The sequence below is a fragment of the Enhydra lutris genome, unplaced genomic scaffold, assembly GCF_002288905.1.
Source record: "Enhydra lutris kenyoni isolate GAN:26980312 unplaced genomic scaffold, ASM228890v2 scaffoldscaffold6, whole genome shotgun sequence".
NCBI classification, from domain to species: Eukaryota; Metazoa; Chordata; class Mammalia; order Carnivora; family Mustelidae; genus Enhydra; species Enhydra lutris.
In genome coordinates this window covers 11,307,041-11,327,382 of record NW_019154090.1, presented here as the reverse complement: position 1 = coordinate 11,327,382, position 20,342 = coordinate 11,307,041, and the positions used below count along the sequence as shown (strand labels likewise).

At 46.5% G+C, this 20,342-nt stretch overlaps 1 protein-coding gene across 2 annotated transcripts in view; it reads left to right on the top strand.

Annotated features, from left to right (window-relative positions):
- Positions 1 to 20,342, top strand: part of LOC111141863 (solute carrier family 9 member A8) — a 70,122-nt gene that overhangs the window by 29,405 nt on the left and 20,375 nt on the right. For both annotated transcript variants that reach the window (XM_022494705.1, XM_022494706.1), the window contains exons 6-10: positions 3,905 to 4,006; positions 5,088 to 5,122; positions 10,451 to 10,594; positions 15,450 to 15,588; positions 17,003 to 17,108. In XM_022494705.1, coding sequence (XP_022350413.1) covers positions 3,905 to 4,006; positions 5,088 to 5,122; positions 10,451 to 10,594; positions 15,450 to 15,588; positions 17,003 to 17,108 — 526 coding nt within the window. The remainder of the gene's footprint in view (positions 1 to 3,904; positions 4,007 to 5,087; positions 5,123 to 10,450; positions 10,595 to 15,449; positions 15,589 to 17,002; positions 17,109 to 20,342) is intronic.

The following is a 20,342-nucleotide window of genomic DNA, read 5'->3' as shown; positions in this document are numbered from 1 at the left end:
AGCTTATTAAACTTGAGAGTTAAATTTGTCATGAGAGTTTTGGTTAAAACATACTAGTTAAATCTTTAATTTTCCACCAGGATACTAAAGCATAAATATTCTAAAATGTTCGGTCCAGATTTTTTTTAAGCTGTTATTTTATTGTGGCTCTATTCAAAGAAAAAGTGAAAAGGAAGTTTAATATAAAAAAAAAAATCCCAGATCTTATAAATTATTACTGACCTCAGGTAATTTTTTATTATTTTTATTAATATATAATATGTTATTTGCTCCAGGGTACAGGTCTGTGAATCGTCAGGCTTACACATTTCACAGCACTCACCATAGCACATACCCTCCCCAATGTCCATAACCCCACCACCCTCTCCAAGCCCCTCCTCCCCAGCAACCCTCAGTTTGTTTTGTGAGATTACAAATCTCTTATGGTTTCTGACCTCAGATAATTTAAAAAGAAACAAGCAAGAAGGAATTAAAAGTCAATGTCTAGCTCTTTCATTTTATAAACAAATATTAAATTATAAACAGATTGAGGAAATATTTTAGAACAATGCTGAGGAGATTGATTTGGTTTTTACTTAAAAATATGACACTTTGGGGGCACCTGGGTGGCTCCGTCGCTAAGCATCTGCCTTCAGCTCAGGTCATGATCCCAGGGTCCTGGGATCGAGCCCCGCATCAGGCTCACTGCTCAGCAGGAAGCCTGCTTCTCCCTCTCCCACTCCCCCTGCTTGTGTTCCCTCTCTCACTGTGTCTCTCTCCGTCAAATAAATCTTTTTTAAAAAATGACACTTTGGTTATTGCATTAGAGCATATAAAAATTTTATTTTCTAGTTTTTTGGAGGGAAGAGAGAAACTTGTTCCAAAATTTGAGGAAAATAATAGTTTCTTAGAAAAACGTATGTTTAAGGATGGCTTTCCAGCAGAAAATGGGACAATTTATGTGAAAGGGACTAATGTGAGTTAGAAATGTGAATGCAGATACTTCTGTCCACTTCTTATCCTCCCTAAAGAAGATAGGAAGTCAACTTGAATGTCTTTAATATTGCTGTATTTCTGATATAAATTTGGACTTGGAATAAAAATTTCAGTAAGATTACCACCGGTTAATATGCATTAGATAGGCAACTGTTGGTTCTTTGAAATTATTAATATAATATAAAGAGTAGTCCATTAGTTATGTCAAAGAGAAAGAGTTAAATTTGCTTTGTGTAACAAAGGGAAGTTCTTGAATGTGGTTACTTGAATTGGGGTAAATTTTCAACATTCGGATTAATTTTTTTTTAATATTTTATTTATTTATTTGACAGACAGAGATCACAAGTAGGCAGAGAGGCAGGCAGAAAGAGAGCGGGGGAAGCAGGCTCCCTGCTTGAGCAGAGAGCCCGATGCGGGGCTCGATCCCAGGACCCTGGGATCATGACCTGAGCCGAAGGCAGAGGCTTTAACCCACCGAGCTACCCAGGTGCCCCATTTGGATTAATATTAACCAACTCCATAAATTATATCAGCATTAGCTTCCTATAAACAGATCAAGACTTAATTTAATCTGTTTATAACAACAAAATAAATCAGCTCCTTACAAGGAAAAGCTCAGAGATGAAAGCCTTTAGTTTAGAAAAAACCAAGTCATTGTGTTTGTCCTGTGTTATTTTGAAGTTCTTTGTGTGTGGAAGATTGATACACCAAACAAAGTAATTGAATGTCAGATTATGGGAGGCCAAATCCGATTGTATGAATGAAGCAAAGTAGCCTCCTAAAGGAGATGGGCTTGTTGGGGCCGCCAATGTTGAGTTGAGGACACACTTTTTTTAAAATAGCACTTTCTGGGGCGCCTGGGTGTCTCCGTCATTAAGCGTCTGACTTCGGCTCCAGTCATGATCCCAGAGTTCTGGGATCGAGCCCTGTGTTGGTCTGCCCAAGAAGCAGGAAGCCTGCTTCTTCCTCTCCCACTCTCCCTGCTTGTGGTTGCCTCTCTCGCTATCTCTCTCACTCTCTCTGTCAAATAAATAATCTTAAAAAAATAAAAAATAGCACTTCCTGTGGCTCCTGACCAGCTCAGTGGAAAGAGCATCTGACTCTTGGTTTTGGCTTGGGTCATGATCTTGGGGTCATGAGTTCAAGCCCCGTGTATGGCTTCATGCTTAGTGCAGAGTCTGTTTAAGTCTCTCTCCCTCTCCCTCTCCCCCTGCTTGTGCATGCCCGCCCTCTCTCTCTCTCTCAAATAAATAAATAAATCTTTAATAAGATAAGATATCGGTTCCAGGGATATCTGGCTGTCAGTAGAGCATGCGACTCTTGTTCTCAGGTTCATGAGTTTGAGCCCTGTGTTGGGTACAGAGATTACTACAAATAAATAAACTTTAAAAAATATGTATACCCCGCATCGGGCTCTCTGCTGAGCAGGGAGCCTGCTTCCCCCTCTCTCTCTGCCTGCCTCTCTGCCTACTTGTGATCTCTCTCTCTGTCAAATAAACAAATAAAATGTTAAAAATAAAAAATACGTGTAGAATAAAATAGCACTTCCTCTTGTCTGTGGTTTGTTAGTTAAGCAGAAGGATGGAATTCCTTGTCTATGCCCATAGTCAAGTGTCGGGGTCCTTGGTATTGTTCCTAAGTGGAGCCCACAGGAGTCTAATAAATAGCTTTATAAAAAATTTTATGGAAACTTGAAAGATATTACCATAGTACTAGGACTCAAATATTTTCTCTTAAATGCTGTAAAGTATAGGTAGAATTATATTTCATCTGTCATATTTGATGAAGATACTAATAGAGTAAAATAAAATTATTTTTTTAAGATTTCATTTATTTATTAGAGAGAAAGAATGAGCAGGGAGGGGGCAGTGGGAGAGGGAGAAGTAGGCTCCCTGCTGTACAGGAAGCTCAATGTGGGACTCAATCCTAGGACCCTGGGATCATGACCTGAGCCAAAGGCAGATGCTTAACTGGTTGAGCCACATAGGCATCCCTAGAGTAAAATAAAATTATTTGGAAGTCCTGTACAGCAAACTGAATTTTCTGATCATATAACCTATTATCTTGACATTCTTTATAATAATGTACCTTTTTGGGGTACCTGCTGGCTCGGTCAGTGCAGCATGTGACTCTTGATGTCGGGGTGTGAGTTCGAGCCCCACATTGGGTTATAGAGATTGCTTAAAGTCTTTAAAGGAAATTATGTTCTTTTTTTAATTAAATAAAAAATTATAATTATGTAATCTTTGGACTTTGATCAGACATGAAACACGATTAATTCCTTTAGTACCTATTCATTGGGCATCTCCCATCTGATGGGCATTATGCCAGCAACTGTTATATAAAAGCAGACGGGGTCATTGTGTGTGTGTGTCCCCGTCATCATGAATCTGTCCCCCACCCCCTGCTGAGCATATAGCTTAGTGGGAAGGACAGACATCAAACAGTTCTATAAATGAACGTAAGATTTTGGCCCTGTCACTCGCTACCAGGAGAGGGTTATTGTGCACTCAGAGCATAGAATAGGATCTGACCTGGGTAAGGGATGAGAGCAGGTTTCCCTCAGTAAGAGCCAGACCGCCCTAAGATCTTAGGATGATTCAAGTTCACCAAACAAGGAAGAAGAAAGAATGGTCAAAGCCCAGGGAGCGTGCTGTGTTCGAAGAACCAAAAGCTACCAGTGCGACTAGAACCCAGAGAGCAAAGGGGAGGTTAGAGGCCTTCCCAGGGGTCCAACCATCCAGGCTTTGGTTAGGTTTTAGCTGCGTTCCGAGTGCAAGTGGGGGGTCAAAGTGAAGGCAGCACAAACCAGGTGGGTGGTCTTTTGCAGAGAATCAAGTGTATGCAGAGGGACAGGTGGGGTGTGCATGCCTTCACCAACTGGACCAGCTACCCTAAGCAGTTCTCTTATTTCTGCTCTTTCCAACAGGGTAACTTCTTTCAAAATATTGGCTCCATCACCCTGTTTGCTGTTTTCGGTACAGCAATTTCCGCTTTTGTAGTAGGTGGAGGAATTTATTTTCTGGGTCAGGTAAGAGAAACATCTTTGAAAAATTCTGAGAATCTCACATTCTTAGAGCTAGTGCAGGGAGGTGGGGTAGGGACACTTTGTGGGGCCTGGGTTTCACGTTCAAGGTAAATGCTGTCCTGGAAGGAAATCCAAACTCATACGAGGCACAGTAAAGGCATGCTGAAATTGTTTCTAAGTGTCCTCAAAGAGCGTTGGTGTCTGGAATTGAGTGAATTTTCTCCATAGTGCCAAAAGTTTTGGATCTTATTTGCAAGCCAATAATTTCTTAAGACAGAATACTGAAAATAAAGCGGAATATATACTACCAAGGTCTTCAGATAATAACAGTATTGGTTATGTTATCAAGTAGACTGAATCAGGATTAAGCACTGTTTCTTAATGAAAATTTGAATTTTTAAAAATCAAAATTCTGAATATGTTCACTCAATTCTAAGCTGCCCAGCCATAGAATTACATACTCTGGATTTTCCACCATTGCTAAACCAGTTCCCAGTGTTCTGTACTTTGAGTTCACATTACTTTTAATCTACCCAGAAAGGTAATATCTCTAGTTTTGCATTCTGCATGTCTATGCATGTCATAGTTCTTTTCCTTTATGGGCACTTGCAGAAAGTTTGCCTGCCCCAGTTCCGTAAACTAAGTTTGAGATGCAGGCCTCTGGGTGACTGGCAGGCTCCTCGTGTGTGTGTCAGGTGTGTCTGCTTCTGTGGGCAGCGAGTGGCCAAAGCCGATGGCATCTGAGTGTCACCCGCACTGCCGTCTCAGAGGCGCCAGGATAAATATGTCTGTCGTGCACCCTTCTTCATTGCACAGCTTCTAGCATCAAATGGGAATGAACTTAAGAAGACCAGACCTAATTTGGCCTGAAAGATGTAGCATTCTGTTCCATACTTTTGTTGTATAGTGATTGAATGCATGCTTAAACTAAAACTTAGGAGTTTTGTTTTTCAAGTGGTTTGGGGACTGAAGATTAATGTCCTTATTAGTTTCTAATACAGCACTAATGGACATTTTAATCTTCTTGGCTGTTCTCCAGGGGTTTTTTTTTTGTGTCTGTGTGTTTGTGTGTTTTATTTTACAGGCTGATGTAATCTCTAAACTCAACATGACAGACAGGTAAATCTTTCATACTGTCACACCCGTATGACTCCTTTTCAGACTGGGCACAGTTCTCTCCACATTGATTCCCGGGTGTGGTATTTCTCTATTCTGTCTCTCTCTTTGTTTTGCTGATGATTTCTGCTGAATTCACTTGTAGCTCAGAAATGAATCAAAACTATATTGTGGAATTTTGAAGATCTCTAGTCAGAGCATTGCTGATTAAAATAACTGATTTAATTTAAGCTTTGGAGAAAATAACTCTGGTCCGTTAACCACACAGTGCATCTTTCATTACCCAGAATCATCTTCGGCTAATTTCTGAGTCTTCTCAGTGGCCACGAAGAAAAGTTGTCCTCTGGATAGATTAGGGGTGGAGTGGGGGGCGAGGTGTACAGAGTCTTCCCTGTGGGAGTCCCATGAAGCCAGGCATGGGGTAGGGTGGGAGAAGCAGGCAGGGCCAAGGGCTCTACCGTGGACATCTTGCTCAGTCTGACGCTGCCCCAGTGAGCACTCAGAGCGGCCATCTCAGAGCCCAGCCTGGGAATTTCCTAACTGACTTAGCAAGAAGCAACCCAGGCCACTGTCTCCTGGATAGTACCAGATCGAGTGCTTAAAAAGCACACAAGCAGAGTGAGGCCTGGTGTCCCCTTTCTGAGAAGTCCAGTGCGTGTACAGCCTTGGTCCATGTTTCTGGACCATCGGTGGTTGCTTCTGTGGCTTGCCTGGGGGCTGGAAAGCAAAGCCAGCTCTCAGCCCCATCTCTCCCATCAGACCAGCCACAGCTTTCAGCCTTCAGCAACTTGGGGGCTAGAATCTTGAAGCCGCTTTCATGGGAATGTGCCTCTTCTACCAGCCAACCCAATCCCATCTTTCCACCAGGAACACAAATTTTGGAGTTTTTATTGTAAGATAGTCCTGACATATAAACTAGCGAAAATCACATTCCTATTCCATAAGGAGCTGGAAATAAAGCAGAATTGAGGCCCACATTTTGTAGGTGTTTTGCAAGTGAAAAGAAACACCCCATACCCCTTCCTGTAAAGGAAGATGTCAGGGCATTCACTCCTTCAACCTTTTCTGGGGCAACTGGTTAGAGATATAGACAATGCTTGATAAATTCTTGTGGCATTGAATCAAACCAGTGTTTATCGGGATGTTGAGGGAGAGAGGAGTAAAAGAATTGTCCCTTCGACAAGCAGAGAGTAAGAACCAGGTAGGGTTTCTCTCTGTGTGTGCAGACACTTCTTTCTTGTTAGAAAACAAATGTCCCCCACATGGGGAGCGCTCTGGGGAAAATGAGGCAGCCGTCGCACACACACACAGCCACAGGGCCTGGCCAGGCACTTAACTGGGGGGCGTGTCCTTGTGCGTCTTTGGATGACCACAGTGGAAGAGCGCACCTTGTCTGAAGGCGACTTCTCAGCTCTACCCATTAATCACCATATGGGAATATGGGCCCAGAAGTACTAAATATTAAAAAAAAAAAAAAAAAATTAGGGGGTACCTGAGTGACTCAGTTAAGATTAAGCGTCTGCCTTCAGCTCAGGTGAGGATCTCCAGGTCCTGGGATTGAGGCCCGCATCGGGCTCCCTGCTCAGCGGGGCGCCTGCTTCTCCTTCTTCTCTTTTGCCCCTGCCTGTGCTCTCTCTCTCTCTCAAATGAACAAATAAAATCTTAAAAAAACATTTTCCCCCCCACAAGAGGCCAGGTTTCTAGATTTTAATTGTGAATTTTCTAGATTTTAAATGGTGACAAGTTAGTTTTTCAAAACGCCAGGTCGGTCAAATGTAAGACCCACAGACCTCTGCACAACAGAAAACGTAAAAATAACTTGGTTGCACATAAGATTTTATCAGAGCCATGGTTCTGCTGGAGAGCGAGGTCACTGGTGGACTCAGCGGAGTTACATCCCCACGCCGGTCTTTCACTTGGTGATGTTGCTGTCTTATGAGATGATAGAGTAAATCAAGAAAACACATTTTTAACTTGAACTTCTAGCCTCTGGCCTTATAAAGAACCAGCCACGAAAGTGGAAGGGGGAGCAGCTGATCACACGATGACAGGAGTCCTGAGACGGAGCTCTCGATAAGTCGGGTTGTTCATACTTAAGACTTTCTGTGCTCACCGCCAGGAAGGCTCTGCCCCACCCTGGATCCCCAGCCCAAGCTAAATGTGTTCTGTGATTTATGCAAAGCATTTCCCCCCAGCTTCTTTTTTTTTTTTTTTTTTTAAGATTTTATTTATTTGACAGACAAGAGATCACGAGTAGGCAGAGAGGCAGGCAGAGAGAGAGGAGGAAGCAGGCTCCCCACCGAGCAGAAAGCCCGATGCGGGGCTCGATCCCAGGACGCTGAGATCATGACCTGAGCTGAAAGCAGAGGCTTAACCCACTGAGCCACTCAGGTGCCCCTCCCCCCAGCTTCTTATGAAAAATTTAAACATACAGAAAAGACCAAGCATGTACAGTGGATCCCAAATGACCACCACATGTCTTCGATTACTATTCAAGTGTATTTGCTTTCTTTTTTAGTTTGAATTCATTAGCCAACACATAGTACATCATTGTCACTGTATGTTTTGCTTTAACATGGATCTTTCTGTTCGTCCCTCCCTCTGTCCATTCATCAGTCTGTCTCCTAGTTCCTGCTCTTGTTTCAGTTCAGGTTGCTACAGGGATCGCAACAAAGAACATCAGTCAGGCCTTTTCTGGCACAAATGAAACCCAACACAAGTAGTTTTGGGGGCAGGGAGAAGGTTGTTGGCTGAGAACTGAAGTGTTCCAGAATGATGGCTTCCAGCATGACGGTCCCCCAGGAATCCCTCCTCTCGCCGCATCTCTGCACACGCATCTCAACTGGCCTCGTCTTCGGCCACCGCTTGCCCCACGTGGCAGCACTGATGGCTCGGGCTCAGGTTACCCTCACGTTAGCTCTTCCGGCCAAAAGGGCCAACCTAACTCCCGATGACCTGGTAAAATGCCTGCTGATGGCCCTCTTTGACCAAACTTGGGTCCCCTGCCCACTCCTAGAGCCCTGTACAACTCTGTGGGGGGAGAGGAGGGGAGGTGTGGCTCCCCAAAGGGAAATGGGGGTGCTATTCCCCAAACCAGGGGTGTGGATGTTGGGCAGAGAGAACCATGACCGTCTGCTCCGCTGCCCTGTCCTCGGGGTTGGAGCCACACAAGGTCAGCACCCCACACACAAGCCACCAGGGGCTCCCTGGTTCCCCACCCCCACCTTTCTTTTTGGACATTCAGAAAATGCTTTTTAGACATTCTTTTTCCTTGAGGCCCCTGATGTTTTGCCCTGGGGTGAGAGAGTGGGAATTAAAGACAAGAAGACAAGCTCTAGGTCAGGGTGCAGCAGGAGGGTCTCAAGGCCTGCTGCCAGCCAGCAGCCCCCCCCCCCCCCCAGGTTGGCAATCCTTTGGCGGTGTCACCTTTCCTTCTTTCCCTCGCCTTCTTCCTCTTCCGCCCTCCTGCCTGCCTCCCCCAAATACCTCTGGGCCATGCTCAGTACAGATCCCGAGAAAGTATGCGTGACTAACATGTAGTGCCCACTCCTTGGGCACTCCCAGTGAGGTGAGAGGCAGGTGACCTGTGGCAGCCTGTGAGGACAGGGCAGGTGTGGAACTGAGCTCTGAACTGAGACTGTCTTTCGGGGTCTCCTCCTCAGCTTGAGATCCAGACGCTGTCCTTGAGGTGAGCCAGTTAGCTTGCGTGGGTTCACCTTAGTCAGACACAGGGAGCTTGCCTTGGAGACCAGAATGCCGGATCATTGACTCAGAGGGCGCACTGTAGCTGGCAAGGCAGCCAGGCATCTCCTCCCAGTAGCCCCGCTCTCCCTGAGCCCCGACTCACGTGATTGTGCGGGGCTGCTGGGGATGGTGCAGTGGACAGAGCCCACCCCTGTCCCGGGCGAGTAGCTCCTGCTTCCCTCCCAGACTGCGCCCATGGCGAGGGCATGAAACAGAGGTGGCCGGGCTCTGGCTTCCATCTTTACCCAGGTCTGCCCCGTTGGAGGTCCCTGTTTTGTCTCATGTTGTAGAAGGGGGCAGACCTCGTCTGTCTGCTGAGCCTAGAAGGAAAGCAGTGCCAGGCGTGTCATTTGACAGGATTGGAAGGCTCTTGAGAACTCTTAGGGGTAAAAAGACAAGTTGAGAGAAAAAATCATCCAGGCTCCTGAGGTGGCCCATGAGGCCCTCCCTTGCTCCCTTGCTTGCCAGCCTCCGACATGTCCTGCCGCTCACCCTCGCGGGCTGCTCCCACACTCACGTGTCTGTTTCTCAGGCCAGCAAGCTCGCTCCCACCTCAGAGGCATCTCACTGCTGTCTCTGTCCCCAGATCCTGGCTTGGTCATCTACTCTTTATCATGTAGATGCTTGTTTCAGTAAGAGTCATCTCTTCAGGGTTCTTTTCTGACCATCCAGTCTAAGTGGCCCACCCTGCTGCCCCCGCCAGGTCACTCTGATCTTCCATGTAATGTTTGCCATTTTCTGAACCGCCCTTGGTGTCTGCATATTGCTGTGTCCAGCGTAGCAGTCAGGAGCACGGACTCTGAGCCGGATGGCCTGTGTTTGGATCCTGGCTCTGCCACTTCTTAGCTGTCGGACCTTAAACAAATTCCTTAACCTCCCTGTCTCCCTGTTTCCTTTTACGTAGCTGGGGCAGTAATAGTGGCACCACACATGGGGGCTGTGTGGAATAACAAGTTTCTGTGTGTAAAGTGCCCACACCGTGCCCGGGACATGGTCATTATTGGCCTCAGTGCCTGAAACATTTCAGGCAATTAATAGCTCTTTCTTGGAGAGAGTGACATCTTCCTGGGCACTGTTAGGGGGAGCTGCTGGCCTGGTGGTGGGTGGTGCTGGCATGGGTGTTTGCCATCCCCTGGAAGCGCCCCAGAGATGCTGCTGACTCTTGGTACTCTCTGAGATGTTGCAAATCTAAGTGGAGCCTACGACCAGTCACAGTTGGCACTCTGGTGGCCAGGGGAGAAGCAGGGGTCACACCCGGGAGTTCATGGGCCCTGTGGGGGGAGGCCCCATGAGCCATCACCGTTCTGGCTGCTCTGACAAAGAAGGCTGGGGATGTCTAATGTATTTTCAGCACAAGTCTGCCATCCGTCACTGGTCAGATAAAGCCCAGGGACTCAGGGTGAGAAACCAGGCTATTCTAACAACTTGCTTGTGGGGCGGGAGAAGAGACACCGGCTCCTCCAGTTACCGCGGCTTCGGTGTGTACGAACGTGTCAGACCACATAGGGGCTCTGGCTTTGCTGTTTTACTGTGTGGGCCCCATGGTCAGCGTCGCTGAGTGACCCCTTCCTTTTCTCCTCTGTGCAGCTTTGCGTTTGGTTCCCTGATTTCTGCCGTCGACCCCGTGGCCACTATTGCCATTTTCAATGCGCTTCACGTGGACCCGGTGCTCAACATGCTGGTTTTTGGAGAGAGTATCCTCAACGACGCAGTCTCCATTGTCCTGACCAAGTGAGTGTCCTTTCTTCAAGGCCGTCGCTGAAGGTCCTGGTGTCAGAGAGACAGCTGTTCCCAGGCAGCTGCACAAACAGCTGCTTGTCCTCTGGGCAGCCGGGTCACGCGCTTCTCCGTCTTCTGTCCCGACAAGCCCTCACACACCCCAGCGGTGCTGTCAAGGCCCAGGCTGAGCAGAGGCAAGCCCGCCCTTTAGGACCTTTCCGCAGTGGTTTCAAGTGCAGCTTCTTGTCCAGGTCCCAGGGGTGCTTATTAACCAGAGCAGTCCCAGGCCCCGCCCTCCCAGCGTCTGATTCAGTTGCTCTGGGATGAGACCCAAGAACTGAGGTGCTTTATTAGTTCCAGCATAGGAGGGAGCAGCCAGTTGAGGGATGGGTGTGTGGACAGCTTCGGTGCAGACAGAAGCGGTAGGCAGAGGCCCTGCTCTCCCACTGAGGGGCTGTTGCCCAGCACCTTCCTTTCCCCTGGTGGAGAATGAGCCAGCAATGCTCACACACGTCCCAGCTCGAGATGCTGTTGCACTGTAAATCTCTTTTTCATCTGTTCATCAGTATGACTGCCCTTGTTGATAGGATCTGAGAAATGATAGATAAATCCTAAAATGTCAAGAAGCCACTGAGAAAAAGAAATGACTCTAAGGTCATCTCACATGCGTCTCTCTGACGCAGGACTGTTTCCTTGAACTCTGTCTTTTGTAGTGCTCATTAGCATGTATGGGTAGGAGACCCAGACAGTTTTAGCAAAACCAGAGAAGGCACTGGCAGTCAAAGCAGTTGGAGGAAAGAGCTCTGGACAGCGTTTCACAGATCAGCTAAGAGAACCTTAGGAGCCAGCCTGTGTTCTGCTAAAGAAAAACCCATTTCCTTTGTTAGCAGATTCCGGGTCAAGCATAGCCACTCTGTGGATGTTGGCATTTTCTTAAAAGCTTTATTATAGACTACATTCAAGTTCTTTACGTTGGAATAAAATGATGTTTTATAGTGGGAGGAACCCAGGTTTTAGAATCAAGTTGATGCCACTCACAGCTATGTGGCCCTGGGTCAGCTCCTTTACCTCTCTGAGCCACATGCTTCTCAGCAGTAAAGCGAGGGTGATAATGCCCCAGCCTAGGACTGGGTTTGAGGATTGAATAAATACTATCCTGTGTGAGAAGCAGCAGACATCAGTTAATGTTAGATCCTTTCCTCTTCTACGCCTGTCCCCCAGTTACCATTTCCTGTGTTTGTCCTAGTTTTGTCCTAATCTTGCAAGAAGAACTTTACCAAATGTTGCTTAATTGCAACCTTAATTAGCAGACCTTAAAATAAAAAAAACTTTAAAACATTTTTATCATTCTAAAAGTAATACATATATTCTTCATACAAAATTTAGAAAATTAGAGTACATGCATTATTACTAACCAGAGATAATTACAGTTAACATTTTGGAAGTCTGCCTGTGTTTGATGTAGTGGGACATATGCTCCGTATACTGTATTGTAACTCTTCCATTGAGCAGAGTGGAAAAATAATCTTCCATAACCTTATTTTCCTGGTTACAGAGTAGTTCATTCTGTGAACTTCCTGGATCTGTTTAGCAAGTTCCCCACTATTGGCTTTTTCACGTTTCTCTTGACAAAGATTTCTGTAGCTTTATTAGGCAATTATCGCAGTAATATTTAAGATCTACTCCGAAAGCCTTTTCACTTTCGGGTTTTGACTTTTGTCTCGTGTCCTGGTGGCTGCACATACTGAACATTCACGATAAAGAATTTTGTTCAAATTGGCGATGGCATCATGAGTTATTTTTATACATTAGGAGCTCAACTCAACTGCTTTTTCTCTAATGTGTTTTGTTTTTAAAAATCTGTCAGAAGTAGGACCTTTTCTAAGCTTCTCCTGGACTCTTTGCCACAAGAAGGTTAAAGAGGAGGAGCTATTTTCTTTTGAAATTGAGAAATGATGGAATCACTGTAAGCAGCCACAGTTTCTTCCTGGAAAAGTGCTCTTGAAGGCCAAGGTCGCGTGTGATGACAGTTCCCGAACTGGAGCCGTGGGCCGCATGCATATGTGTGCGTTCTGCAGGCTGGGCGGGGGCGGCTGCGGGATGCTAAAGGCTGGCTGTCCACCCTCAGCATCTGGTGAGGGCCCTCCATGTGTCAAACGTTGCTCAGAGACAGCTGGATTTGACAAGGTCAGTCCAGGATGAGAGAAGGATGCTCCCAGAAGAGTGAGTGCAGTGCCTGGAGTATGAGAGGGAGACAGCTGTTCTGAGGGGTAGGAGTGAGGTTTCTCAGCCAAGCTGTCTCATGAGCCGGTAGGCATTTTCAGACTGGAAAGACAGCGGGCGTGGTTTTGGGGGGCTGGGGAGCAGGACAGGAGGGGGCTGTTGTCACCTTTCCTTGGTTATTAGATAGACTCACATCTTGTTTGAGAGTCTACTTCATAAATGATCGCTCTCAAAGCGACCTGACACGCTTATCTTTGCAACTGAATGTGTGAATAAATTATACCCCTTTTTTGATGTGTTCATTTTCATAAGTGCCAGAAAGCTATCTTTTGTTTCTTCATTTACTTTAATTAAATTAGTTTTAGCTTTGATTTGTTAGTATGACGATTTATTCTTACAATAACTGCTACAGAGGAAACCTTTTTGTGCTCTCCAGCTGCAAAGTAGGCTCATGAAATGGATCCTGAAGCAGCTTTGTCTCATGTTCTTTTAAGTGCGAGAAATTAAAAAGGTAGAAATTTGCCAGGCCAGAAAGAGTCCAAATTCTACTTTCAATTATCCTGAGTTTAGAAACCATTGGCCTCTGTCCTGGGTCTGCTGTCCACCCTTGATGTGACCTTACCAGCAAGTCACTTCCATGGGGCCTCTGCATGAAAAGAAAACAGTGGCCCCAGCCAGTGGACCAGCTTTAAGGGGTGGCGGCTGGACACCGTGTGCTGGTAGCCTGCAGGTCCATTTGGGAACTGTGGGTGAGCTTAGCCTTCAAAAACACTTGCCCAGTGAGAACCCATGTTGGCTCTCAGCAGTCCCCAAGGTAGGGTGTTAACCTGTGGTCAGCTGGGAAAGAAGGGGTTGGAGGAGATGGTGTGTTCAGGTGAGTTTGGAAAACTTTATGTGAAAAAAGTTAGATTTCTTTTTTTGCAGGACTTTTCAGAACCTTTATTATGTTATATGTTACACTGTGCTGTGAATCATCACAGAAAACTTCCTGAGGTTATTTGACCAAGCTACCCTTTAATCAGAGATTATCCTGCCTTAAAATTATACCAATTCATGAAACGCTGATTAATGAAACCAAATATTTCTATTGATAATTCTTTGTTTTGTTTACTGAGTGCCTTTGTATACTAGGCTCTGCCTTAGGCCCTGGACATGTAGCAGTGAACAAGATGGACACAGGCAGCTCATGAATGACTCATGAGTTGGCACTTTCTGTGAAGAAGTCAGGTTCCAGGAGAGCCCAGAATATGTGAAGGCGTCAGGGCAGGTGTCCCTGAGGAGGTGACACTGACCCTAGGTTCCGAGGAACAGATTGGGAGATGAGCTGGGGCCAGGGAGCAGTGAAAGATGACCATGGTCCCATGACAGTGGGATCCTTCCTGAGTGAGGAGGAGATGGGGTCACAAGGTCTGGCAGACACAGGGGTCCGGTGCTGCTCAGACCGGGCTTCCTCCTGAAAAGCAGTAGGAAACTGTCCGATAGGTTTGGGCAGGCCGGTGACCCGATCAGATTGTGCATTTGAAAAGGATCATGCAGGCCAGTGAGTGGAAGGAAGACAAGGATGTTTAGAAAGAGCAATGAGGTATAAGACCTGGGACAGAGGATGGTAAGGAGAGAGAGGGAGAGAAGTGGTTGGATCTGAGGAGTGGTCTGAAGGTATAATCCATTAGGAGGAGGATCTTTAATGAGGATAACTCCATTGTCATGGTATAATGGTTTTCCCTTTTGGGATAAAACCATTAATTGAATTTAATGGCTTCTAACATTTTACTTTGTTCTGTTATCCTAGAAGGAAAGTTCTTTCAGTTCTTCCTGATGCCTCCTAACCCACTCTCTTGGCCCTTTCCCTGTGACATTTCTTCTTTAGGTTGCTCCGTGCTCAGATTTCCTGCTGATGCTTCAATTCCAAGTTTTATCCCAGGATCCCTGCTGCCGTCCCCTCCCCCCGCAACTAGAAGCACCCCCCATGGCTCCCTAGGGCCTTCGGGGTGAAATACCAACTCCGAGCTTGGTCCATTGCCTTTCCCAGGCTACCATGGCAGCTGGTCGTACTTCTCTCTTGCCACCGTTTTCCCCACCAGTGCCCCCACCCCGTCCCGTTCCTGGGTTCTAGCCATGCTGATTTACGTAATTGGATGCTCCCAGAATGTGCTGTGCATTCTCGGGCTCCCTGCCTCTGCACGTGCTGTTCCCTCTGCCTGGGGCACTTGCCCTCATTTCCTCCCCCATTAACTCTTCTTTTTCTAAAGCTGAACCCAGCCCACACGTCAGGAGGAGCATTCCTTGACCACCACCCGGGCCGAGTTAGATGCACACCCTGTGTTTCTGCAGCCCTTTGCCCTCCCCGCAGTGTGGTCACTTGTTCTCTCCTTGTTTGTCTTCCTTACCAGACAGAAGGAGCCCCAGCAGGGCAGGGACTCTGCTAGGCTCTCTGAACCCCGCCCCCCCCCCCCCGAAAGCTAACACAGTAGGTGTTAGTTCACAAAGTAGGTGAACAAGTAAGTGACCTAACCCAGTGATGGAAGGAATGAAAGACTGAATAAGCAAAAAAGAAAAAAAAGAGTCAGTGTTGAGTGTTAGTTGATTTCTAATAACTTTCTCTATAACATTTTAACTTCTTTCTTGTTTTTCTTTTACTTCCTAGCACAGCTGAAGGTTTAACAAGGAAAAATATGTCAGATGTCAGTGGGTGGCAAACATTTTTACAAGCCCTTGGCTACTTCCTCAAAATGTTCTTTGGCTCAGCAGCACTCGGCACTCTCACTGGCTTAATCTCTGCATTAATATCCTTTTAATATGATGAACACGCGTGGCTGAGAAGATTTTCATTATTATCTCCATCTCCAGCCATCTCCCCCTCTTCCTTAAGGGGCCCGTTTCAGTCTAAGGCAGTGTTGGAAGGAGGACCTTTGTGTACTTTTGTCTTAAGGAGCACTTGCATTGAAACCCAAGGACTTCAAAGTGTGACATGTGCAATTTAGGACGTCCCTTTTCCCACGCCGTGGTCGTGCACACTGTTGCCTCTCAGATCCCACCGTTAGGGGAACTTCTCACTTGAGATTTTCAGGTTCCCCTGTCTCACTTGTCACAGTCAGAAAACTGGAAATTAACTTCCTCTGAAATTACCAAACTGAGTCTTTACCCCACTGAAAGTGTTTATCTGGAGGGCCAGAAAAGAGCCTTTCAAAGTGAGTCCGTCCAGGGTGTTCACGCTGACTGCACTGCTCAATGGCCCATACACTCTTCTAGCCAGAGGAGGAGAGAGGCTCTTGGGACCAATGACACCTTCATTGCTGTAGAAAATTCGTCACGTTTAAAATAGGAACAGGCACCAGACCGTTTCTGTGGGAGCCCAGGCCTGCGTCTCGGGGAGCCGGCCACCTGGCCCTCCTCCACGAGCAGTGTGTTCCACAGATGGCCGGAAGAGCCACCCTTGCCTGTGACAGGCACGCTGGTCTGCCATCCTGTTGAATTTTCCCTTCCCCCATTTGTCCAGAAGTCTAAAGTGCCCATTGTTGGCTGACAGCTTCTCATATTGTACCAATAAACAGAATGGAAAACTTTTTCTAGATCAGTATTTTCCTCCACATTTATCTTTCTCCTGGACGGGGAGGGGATGGAGAAGCACCGGCTCTGCGGAAGCCAAGTGGATGGGCGCTGCGAGCCCCAGCACGGGCGCGTGGGCTATACTGGAAGAGAGAGAAGATTCTCCTTTCATAGGAGCATGAGTTTAGAAATCTCCAGGAATGTGAAAGAAGTTCTTCCAGTGGGGCACTTTCCCCGAGAGTTCTAGACACCCCTTCAGCTGTCTTGTCTGATGTTGGAGGAAGGGGGGAAAGCGTGACATGGCCCTGGAAGGGACCTGGCAGCACGGGCTGTCCTCCTGGCCATGGCCCCAGCCTTGCCCCCGCAGCCCCGGCACACTGCCAGCCTTCCCAGTCAGCATTTTTCAATGAGTTGATTTAGGTTGATTTTAATTTTTCCAGTTTTCCAGAATTTCCAGTTCTTAGTGTTTTGTGAGATCCCCCTTCTTAAAACAACAGTCTCCCTGCAAAGGAAAAGAAAACAATGGATATTCACGTGTTACCCTGGGATGTTCCGAAGCCTTTTATATCCATTGCCTACCCTGTATATTTGGAAGGCAACATCTCCCATCAATTGTCCCTTGGTTCTTTTTCCTTGACAACTGTTATTTACGTGCTAAAGCATATTGACTTGAGGAAAACGCCTTCCTTGGAGTTTGGCATGATGATCATTTTTGCTTATCTTCCTTATGGGCTCGCAGAAGGAATCTCCCTCTCGGGTAAGTGACAGAAACGTTGAACTGCTGGGGTTGATGGCACATTGTCCTGCCTGGTGGAACAGATTATGTCAGTGGGGTCACTTCCAATCACAAGAGACAGTCACAGCTCAGTAAAGCTTAAGCAACAAAGGGGATTTACTGGCCCATTAGGGATACCTCTGAATTTAGACCTGGCTGGGTTCAGGGGCTCAGTGTTGTCATGGTCACATCTTCTCTTCACCCGCCACCCTGTAGCAGAGATCAAAATGTCACTTCCTGTGTTGTCCCTTTCCCAGACCAAGTCCCCGAAAGGGCCTTCACTGAAAGGATGGGGTCAGACCGCCAAGGGCAGTCAGTCCCCTGGCCCGGCCCTGGGCCCTGGCCCCCACTGATCTGCATTCTATCATGATAGTTTTGCCTTTTCCAGAATGTCCTACAGATGAAATCACATAGCATACAGACTTTCGTGTCTCCTTTCTTTTAGTGATCATAATGTTGTTGAAAGACACTCATGTTTTTGCATGTGTCAGTAGTTTACACATTCTTACTGCACCATATTTTAGTCATTCATTTGAAGGGCATTGGGGTTTTTCCAGATTTTGGATATGAATATGTGAGGCTATTTTCATTTATCTTGGATAAATGAAACTTCACTTCACTAAGAAGTGAAGTTGCAGGGTCATATGGTAAGTATGTATTTCTTAGAAACTGCCAAGTGTTTTCCAAAATGACTGGGCCATTTTGCATCCCCACTAGAATGCCTGAGAGAGTTCTAGCTGCTTCCTGTCCCCATCAACACTTATTTTAATTTTTAAACGTTTAACCATTCTGATAGGTGTGTGGCAATTTGATTTTGACATACTTTGGTATAATTTTCATTATATTCCACTTGGGGTTTGTTGAGTTTCTTGGGTTTATAAATTATGGGGTTATAGCTTTTCACCAAATTTGGGAAATTTTTACCCATTTCTTAGACACTTTTTTCTGTTTTCCCATCTCTTCTCCTGTTGGGAGTCCAATTACTAAAATTACAATTGACAGTGTTCTATCATCCCATAATATACTTTGCCTTTTTAATTTTTTTCAATCTTTTTTTCTTCTGTCTATGCTTTACTTTGGCTCATTCCTCTTGCTGTGTCTTTATGTTCATGGGTCTTTCCTTCTGCCATGCTCGCTGTCCTGCTAGTCCATCCAGTGTATTTTCCACTTCAGATGTGTATTTTTCATACACAGGAGTTCCCTTTAGGTCCTTCTTATATCCTGCATTTCTCTCCTTACCGTGTTCGTGATTGTCTGTACATTCTTGAGCCGATGGAGCATGTTTGTAACAGCTGCTGTGACATCCTTATTTGCTAATTCCATCATCTCCATCAGTTCCAAGTCTTTCTTGGTCGGTGTCTTCTGCTTGTAAGTCATGTTTTCCTGCTCTTTGCTTGCCTGTTAATTTTTGATTGGATGCCAGTCACTGTAGACCTTATTATGTTGTTGAGTTACTAGATTTTTCTTGCATTCTTCATAGAATTTTGGATCTTCTTCTGTGGTGTATCCAAGTTTCTTGGAATCAGTTTAATCATTTTGAGGTTTACTTTCAGACTTTGTCCTCAGGTCTAGAGTAACACTAGGAAGTAACGCAGTGCCCTTCTAAGGACTCCGTGTCCTGTCTCCTGTATTACAAGGTCGCCCCACTCTGGCCTGTGGGAACACAAACTTCCCAGCCCTGTGCCTGCTTCAGAAATTGTTGGCCTGTTCCTTATCAGTGGTATGTCTCCCTAGGCTTGTAGGATCTCACCCCACACGTGTACAGACCAGTATAATCCAAGATTCAAGGGGACACTGCTGTAGCCCTCGAGAACGCTTTTTCTGTGCAGGCCTCCTTCTCTGTTACTCTGGCTGCTTCAGGTCCCGCCGCTCTCATTTATCTCTTCTCAGCTAGACTGACTCTGCTGGGCTGGGTTTTGGAGTTCCCCCCCCTCCCTAAGCCTCAGCCTGGAAGCTCTGTCTGGGCTGGGCCAGGGCCTGGAGCGGGAGTGGCCGGCCGCTGTTGCCCTTTGGTCAGGAATGTTTCCCTCCTGACAACCCTACCCTGTAGTACCCAGTCAGAAGACACCTTTGTTTTCTATCTTTGATCAGGTTTTCTAGTTGTTTGTAGCAGGACTGCAGTTGGCGTAGCAAAATGGAAGTCCCCAGTGGTTTTTATTTACTCCATTGAGCAGAACTCTCCTTCCCCGCAGATCGTTCTCTAGAATTACAGTCTGTAGGCAGATCCTGCCAAGGAGGAAGCAGAAAGGACTCTGGCCATTTTCACTAGAACTCTTGGTAAACCTCAGGGTTTTGTTTGTTCTTAATTTGATTTGTTCCCATCAGTTCTATTGGATAATTTCATCCCAGTATCTGCCATCGAGTTCCTTCTCTTATCTTTCCTGAATTTTGGCACTTACATAAACAGTACCTATGAGTCATTTGGCTCTAGCTTGGCTATTTTTACCTCTGTTTTTCTAAACTGTTCCCCACCCCTTTGAGATGAACACCGAGTACCTGCTGGCAAAGATGTATTTCATGCCTCCATTTGGAATTTGTGATCAAAACCAGGGAGTGTTTTTCTTGTCTCCACAGCGGCAGTGTTTCCTGTTTGTGGAGCTTCACTTTTTTGAGGGCTTTTGCTAAACAAACCAGTGGGCAGTGGGGGCAGAAACAGCACATGCGAGCCAAGAGCAGGCTCAGCTACCTCTGGGCCGTTGGCTGGGATTGGCCCATATTTGACTTTGGGATATTTGTCACATGGTTTTCAGACAAGGGTAGGATAGCCCTGGTGTGTGTGAGGACCCTCGAGTCCCTCTGTGAGAGTACAGCCGGTGGGGGGGTGATGTTTGCTATCCCCCCCCCTTCCTTCTCCTCCTGCACTTCTGTCACAGAGGACTGAGGAAGCAGTTACCAGCAATACACAGCAGGGTGCTGTTCTCCAAATCCCACACCCTAATCACGTGTTTCAGACACAGTGGTTAAGGATGCCAGACCTGCGTTGGATCCCTGCCCCGCCCCTCATTAGCTGTGCAACCTCACAGAGCCGCCTTAACCACTCTGAGCATCCACTTCCTCCTCATGAACTAGACAGTATAGAAGGGCACCCCCCACCCAAGGCCCTTGGGTCAGGGGTTAAAGGGAACAATGCGAGTAAGAGTCCTGACAAGAGACATGCTGGGGTGATACTTCCTGCTGGCCCTGACACCCTCAATATGTAAATTAGTGACACGCCTT